General features: G+C 33.9%; 1 protein-coding gene across 1 annotated transcript; it reads right to left on the bottom strand.

Moving 5' to 3' along the window:
• Positions 1–531: 531 nt before the first annotated feature.
• Positions 532–4,291, bottom strand: LOC113765761 (nucleoside-triphosphatase ntp-1-like). The gene is made up of 6 exons (XM_027310007.1): positions 4,080–4,291; positions 3,469–3,581; positions 2,996–3,121; positions 2,739–2,836; positions 2,544–2,629; positions 532–780 (listed from the first exon to the last, which is right to left on the bottom strand). Exons 1-5 carry the CDS (start codon positions 4,201–4,203, stop codon positions 2,599–2,601), a joined length of 492 nt encoding a protein of 163 aa, XP_027165808.1. The 5' UTR covers positions 4,204–4,291; the 3' UTR covers positions 532–780; positions 2,544–2,598.
• Positions 4,292–7,220: the final 2,929 nt, after the last annotated feature.

Genomic DNA, 7,220 nt, shown 5'->3' with positions numbered 1-7,220 from the left:
TCACTACAAGAAATTTGACCTTTTGTGACAATAGGAAGTCATCACTAAAAATTAGAAAGTCGTCATTATATGAATATAGTGACGACTTTTTCCATTGTCACATTGTTGTCATTAATTCTATGTCACAAATGGGTACGTGTGACAACCTCTACAAAGTCGTCACTAAATATTATTATTTAATGACGAAGACTAAGTCGTCACTAAAAAATAGTATTCTGTGACGAAGTTTCTTGTCACTGTTTCCAAAATTTTTTTGTCATAAAAAATAGCAGAAGTCGTCACAAATTTGAACGTGCACAGTGACGACTTGAACTTGTCACTCTCACTCCTAGTATTCTGTGACAAGAATAGTCGTCACTTAGTGAACTTACAACTTTGTGTACAAGAGCTGCAATTCTATTGCATTTTCAACAACCATAGCAGAAAATTGTGGCTCGACTAATGCAAAAAACGATAGTAATTAATGTACAATGAACCCTCAAATATATATATATATGGTTATAAACATCTCTAAATTCATCAAAACACACATTAACCAAAATGGGTTCCAAAGCCCACATTAGTTCAAGTACTAACAGCCATTATCCATCCAAACAATAGAGTACTAAATTCACATCAGTTCAACTAGTAATAGCCATTACGCATCCAAAAAAACAAAGTACTCTTTCCAAACAAAAACATAGACTAAAGCAGCAATTTGTGTCAAACTGAAGTCATCTTCATGAGCATATCCAAAAGCCAACCTTTTTCATCTCCTCAAGAGCATTTAATAGCATTGTACTGCATTGAAAGAAAAGTATCATATGCATTAGAATCGATTTCAGTCAAAAAAATGCCATTACAAGCATACACTATTGAATTTGAATGAATAGTCATACTGAACAAAAATCCAATTAAGTCAATATGATAAGCTCCCACCAACATCATGTACAATGTCACACCACAGGACCATACATCCGCAATCTAGAAAATAGACAGCAATTACAAAATGAATGAAGACCTTCTTGAGACAAAACTATTTAATGAGCAGAAAGTAGGTAGCAGTGCATGCCTGTTAAGCAGGAAGAAATGAACTGAACAAGCATAACCACTAGCACAAAGTTTACAAGATACTTGAGACAAGGGCCATATTGCTGAGTTAGAAGAAACAGTACAAGTGATCCTTTGGCAGCTTTGGCTGACTCTTCTTTCCTACTAAGTTAGGTGCTTCATGATAACCGGTCCGCATACAGTTTGAGACTTTGTATCTTAGAAATTGTTCTACTTAACTATTGCCTTTGATCTTCATCTACTTTGCATCTGGTTTATCTGTTGATATATGAAGGTGGAATTTGGACTTTGTTATAAACTTGGATTGAAGCTCCAAACTTCAATCTTTGGATTTATCTGTTTTTTGTTTCTTAGAAACGGAGACAAGGTCCATCACTTTTCTTTTTCTTTTTTGGTAGTTGATTAAACAGCTATACACTTTTTGGGAAGATAACAATCAGAGCACAAGATTTGGTAGAATTAAAGGCTTCGTTGTGTAACTTTTCATTTTTCAGATATTCATAAGTCAAAGTTTGACAAATTCTAAAAATCCTCTCTCCTTTTTAGATACACTTTAGCAGCACTTTTTGTGTAGTATCATATATTAGTAAGCTATTACCATCTAAGTCATCGACAAGTTAAGCGTGCACAAATAAGGATAAATGAAAAAGTAAAGTGAAAATTTCAATTAAGCTTCACTAAAATCACTAAAGATTAAAAAAAATACTTTTTCCTTAGTGTATCGATAAAAAAAAAATCAGACAAATATTGATCTAATAGGATAGTCTTCTAAAACTATGCTTACGGTGCTTACAAAGCCAAATAAAAGGAAGGCTACTGCAAAAGATACCAGTTCGGAAACTAACCAAAACTTGTCCATAGAAACCAGAGGAATACATCTAAATAGGATTACAGTCCATAACCATTGTTTGTACATTCAATTGTTTCATCTCTATGTGGGAGATGCAACATCAGATGTAACTGAGGCGGCATAAAGAATTTTCCAAACTTGGAGAGAATCCCTTGAGGCAAGGTTATTAGATGTAGTCACAACTCAATTTTCTCAATATAGTGCTCCAATTTGTCTCAAGAAATATCAATGGCAAGAGATACAAGAACTAAATTTTAGACCAACTCCTCTGACTTAGCCATTAACTTATCTTGTAGCAGATCAGACATGAACAATTAACTGCACATGTTAAATGATGTCTAAACACAATTGCTAAATGAAAGAGAATATTAGTACTCATTACATAGCCGTTTAGGTTGCAGCTGATTCCTTCTATAAGCATACTAAAGATGTTTACCAATGCTATGTAAAGGTAAACAATATCATTTTAGTTGAATAAAGACTCCACAACTAAAGAGGCTACATTTTCATGCAACAGTTGAGATGGATAACCAGCATGGATTGCCAAAAATGTTAACAACCAAATGATACTTGAATCTTTAATCATCCTCAGAAACACACATCACCAGGAAGGAGATGCAAAATATGTTACACCAGAATTTACCTTTTACCAGATTTGACAGACCATTTTCCTTCAAACTTCTTGAAATCACCATCAACTATCGAAAACTGGAGTTCACGGTCATTTGCCTGAATAAATTTCATTTGCAAATAGTTAACTGAGATAAAGTTATCACATTGGAATGCCTAGTTACTGCTACCTACTCTATTAGAATGAAAATGCAGTTTAACATCTCACATTATATTACTTGCAATAACTACTTTGTTGTCTTTGCCTTTTGTAATCTCACAAAGGTTTAACAAATCACGTATCACCATCACAAGAAACTTGTTTTCCTGCCACAGTTGATGCAAAAAATAAAAGTAAGAAAATGGTGAAAAAGAAAAAGAACCACAAAACTGAAAGTTATCCAAACACAAGGTCTCATTCTGAGAAGAAAGAAGCCAGAAAATAGTCACTCAGCGAAAAAAGACTAAAAAACAGGAAAAATATACAGCATAAAGCAATACACTTGTTCCTCCATCATTGATCCTGATATAGATCCTATTGCCCAGCAAGGTATTTAGGTTGTTCCATATCCAATCCTCACTATTCAGCTGTTTACTTAACTTCCTCAGCATCTGTTAACAAGATTCATCATACATGTCAACACCTTTTTTAAAAAAATTTTACATGTCAACTCCTTGAACAAATATAGAAGAAAATCATAATAACTATAGCAGTTTCGACAAGGAAAGATTTGAGCCCCATCATATTTAGAACCAAAATAACAATACTTAGTTTGCAGTTTCAGTTGGCATTACAAATGTATAAGAAGTCACCATTCATTACCCTAAAAGCTTCACCTATGAGTAGAAGAAATACTCAACTAACTAGAAAAAATTCAGACATGAGTTCCACATAAGTCAGTGAATATGAGCATGTCTTAACTATAGAAGAACCTAACAATTGAAAATAAATTCACAACCTGAGCTGCAGCACCTCCAAGTTCAATAATACCAGTTGTTTGCTTAGGATCACCTCCTACAGTGCCAAGGGCATAATTAGCAACGACCCAGGCATATACACCTTCATCAGAACCTAAACAATGGATCATCCAACTTTAGACTTTCAAAATATAACAAGAATTAAATGCTAACAAAACTAGTTTATAAGAATTAATATGACTAAATAAAAGCCCATATAGCATTGCCAAGCTATTAGATAGGAAATGCAGCAGTTAGCATGAGACCAACATCCAAGTACATTTTACCCAGAATTCAAAAATCTGAATCTACCTATAATCTGGCCTTACTTACTTAAAGTTCAAATTTTGACTCCTTAGCAAGCACATTGTCACTTGAAGTTGAATAAACCAAAAAGATAAGCAATAACAAACACCTAACAAAGAAGTTATATCCACTCAGATAGGGTTGCAAAAGTTCACATTCTCAATGTCCAAACACGTCACTAGCATACTAACTAGAGCAAAACACTAGAATTTCCAACACTCTTACCATTGATTATACAAAACATGCTTCAAAATGCAGATCAGAGAACCAAAATTAAAAGAAATCCACAAGCCAAATGGCATCATACCGGAAATAACGGAAGCCCAATCATCGTAAAACCTGAAACCCGAGCCCCTCAACACGGTTCGGCAAGCCTCCAAAATCCTATCTTGAACTCCTTTCTCCAACATCCTCAAACCAGCAGTTGCCATTAGCCTAATTTCAGTCTCCCTCCAATACTCCCGAGATACCCTTTTCCTCCCAAACTCCACCAGCTCCGCCACCGCAGAAGCAGCCCTCTTCGGCTCCTCCGCAAAATCAGACAACCCTGGCTGTCCTTAGCCTTCTTAGCATCAAGGCAAGCCCCAATTTTCTTGAGAAGACTGATAGCATTGGAGGTTTTCTCCATGGCCTCAGCAGAATCGGAGATCACACAGGGGATTTGCAGGACAGACTCGATCCGGTGGCTGCGGGCCATGACAAGGGAAGGCACTGCAGAGGCGGCGATGGCAGAAACCACGGCATACCATTTCTTGTTAACTGGGACCTGCGGTGCCAATGGTGCCAGATCTTGGTCGGAGCAAACATGCGGCCGCCGCAGCACATGTTGCCATAGACACCCTGGCCAGCACGGTGAGTGCCACCGCCAGGAACACGAGAGATACGGGAAACAGCGAGACCAGCACCCCAAGACTCGGCGGAGGTCTGGTGGCCGGCGGACCTAGAGACAGCGTAGGGTTGGCGAGAGTTCTTGGAGATGTCGCGATGAATGTCTTGCTAAAATGATGTCCGAAATTTTTCTAGAAGCTAGTTTGTGAGTTGAGGATAGAAAAGAAAAGAACAGAAAGGATAACTTATGAGAGACAAGAAAGGATAAAAAAAAATAGGATTAATCACATTTTCCCCTTAAAGAATATCCCATTTTTCAGTTTACCCCCTAACCTTTAATTTTGCTCACTTAATCCCCTTTAGGACAAAATTGCCCTTGCATTAGTTTGACTTTTGATTTACCTTGTCTTCCTTTTCTTTTATTTCTTTTTCTCTTTCTTCTTTTAATTCTTCCTCTTTTCCATAAAAATCTTCACCTTAATGATTGAAATTAAAAAAGAGGAATTGCAGATATCTATTTTCTCCTTAAATGATTAAAAAAAATATTCAAATCACTTTCCTAAAATACAATTTTTTTAGCCTTTCAATTCTTTTAATTTTGGGTTTTCCTCTTTCCTTTCTAGTTTCTCATTTTATTTTCAAGAAAATATCATAAGATGAAATTATTTTCCTTTCTTTTATTTCTTTTTCTCTTTCTTCTCTCTTTCATCCTTCCCAATAAAATTCCATTTCAACGATTTTTTTTTTGAGTTTATAATTGCATATTTCTGGGCCGGGTGAAGGTTTAAAAGGCATCAAAAACTAATTTTGATTTTTTGTATGATGCCACGTGTCACAAATTTCAATTAATGATTATTAATCAGGTCACAATTTCATCTTAAGATATTTTCTTGGGAATAAAATGAGAAACTAGAAAGGAAAGAGGAAAACCCAAATTAAAAGAATTGAAAGGCTAAAAAAATTGTATTTTAGGAAAGTGATTTGAATATTTTTTTAATCATTTAAGGAGAAGATAGATCTCTGCAATTCCTCTTTTTTAATTTCAATCATTAAGGTGAAGATTTTTGTGGGAAAGAGGAAGAATTAAATAAAGAAGAAAGAGAAAAAGAAATAAAAGAAAGGAAAACAAGGTAAATGAAAAGTCAAAATAATGCAAGGACAATTTTGTCCTAAAGGGGGTTAAGTGAGCAAAATTAAATGTTAGTGGGTAAATTGAGAAATGAGATATTTTTTAAGGGGATAAAATGTGATTAACCCTAAAAAAAAATTTGGTAAGCTTTCATCAGTTTTCCTTCGCTTTCCGCCCGTTTTGGTCAGAAAAAATTTTGCACTGTAGCAACGCTTGGCTTCTCTTCAAGATCCGTTCGTTTCTTTTCTTTTCCGTCCGACTTATATGTCCCAAACGTAGAAAAGTCCACCTTTCCCTTCCTTTCTTTTCTATTCCTTTGAAATCTGAACTCCCAAACTAGCTAAGTGTTATGAGTGTTTTTGTTTAACTCTCGCTAAAATGACGTCGTTTCTGCTTCTTTTGTTAACCCGTCTCTACTCGTTCAATTTTGTTCAATTTTTAGTTTCCCCCGCCTGTACACCAAATTTCAGCTTCCCCCGCCTCTACTCCAATTTTGAGCTTCCCCCTTCCATTTTAGCTTCAGCCAAAAAATAACGCTTTCAAGTGACTTTTGTACTAACTATTTGGACCTTTCTTTACAAAAACAACTCCTTCTCTAGTATATCTCTTTTTCTTTTCTCTATCTTTGTGTAATTAAAGTTGTTTATTATTTTGAGTTTTTAGCTCATAAGTTGTATTAAAACTTTATTTGTTGCATTAAAACTTTAGAATATGAAAATTTAGTGTTTTTTGATAATGTTGTTTACTAACACAGGTTTTTTTTATATCTACAAAAAATTAATGTCCAAAAACTAAAAAGCTTATTAAAAATATGTTTATGATTCAAAAAAAATCTTTTGATGTAAATATTTTTGGTATTATTTTAATAATTTTATGAATTATGTACGAATTATGGTTTGACAAGACCTAACAATACTATTTAGTTGATCAAATAACCAAAATAGTTTGCTAATACATGCATGACACACTAAATGTTTTTGGTACAAGTATCGATTCATAAACCATAAACAATGTGACTATTGTAATTAATAATAAACTCCAGTCATCCAATTGGTTTACTAGTTAATAATAAACTAGTTGATCAAATAACCAAAATGGTTTACTAATACATGCATGAAACACTAAATCTATTTGATACATGTACTGATTCATAAACCATAAACAATTTGATTATTGTAAATTGTAATACATAACAAACTCCAGTTATGGAATTGTCAAGATTTTTACTTAATTTCATATTAAATTTTAATATTCTGTTCCATTATTTTCACACTATGTTAATCAGTAATTTCCCATTTGTCTAGAGAACTAAATAAAGAATTCAAGATATTTTTTAACTTTATAACAAGGTATTAGTTATGTTTGGAATAATTGAAAAATAGGTAAACATTGTTTTTTACAATATATACCTCATTTTGCTAATGATAAACACAACTTAAAGTGTAAAAGCATAGGGTGGCATAATAAAATTAATAAAAATTTTCTTTATCA

This window comes from Coffea eugenioides, chromosome 3 (genome assembly GCF_003713205.1).
Source record: "Coffea eugenioides isolate CCC68of chromosome 3, Ceug_1.0, whole genome shotgun sequence".
In the NCBI taxonomy this organism is placed as follows: Eukaryota; Viridiplantae; Streptophyta; class Magnoliopsida; order Gentianales; family Rubiaceae; genus Coffea; species Coffea eugenioides.
This window is presented reverse-complemented; position numbering and strand designations above follow the sequence as displayed.

Bases quoted from the DNA above. Each gene is read 5' to 3' on its own strand.
- LOC113765761 (XM_027310007.1), bottom strand. From the start codon at position 4,203: ATGGCAACTGCTGGTTTGAGGATGTTGGAGAAAGGAGTTCAAGATAGG. The intron at 2,837-2,995 runs GTATATTTTTCC...CAACTGTGGCAG, and splicing joins CAAGTGTATTGCTTTATGCT to GAAAACAAGTTTCTTGTGAT. The intron at 2,630-2,738 runs GTGAGATGTTAA...AAATTTATTCAG, and splicing joins GTTATTGCAAGTAATATAAT to GCAAATGACCGTGAACTCCA.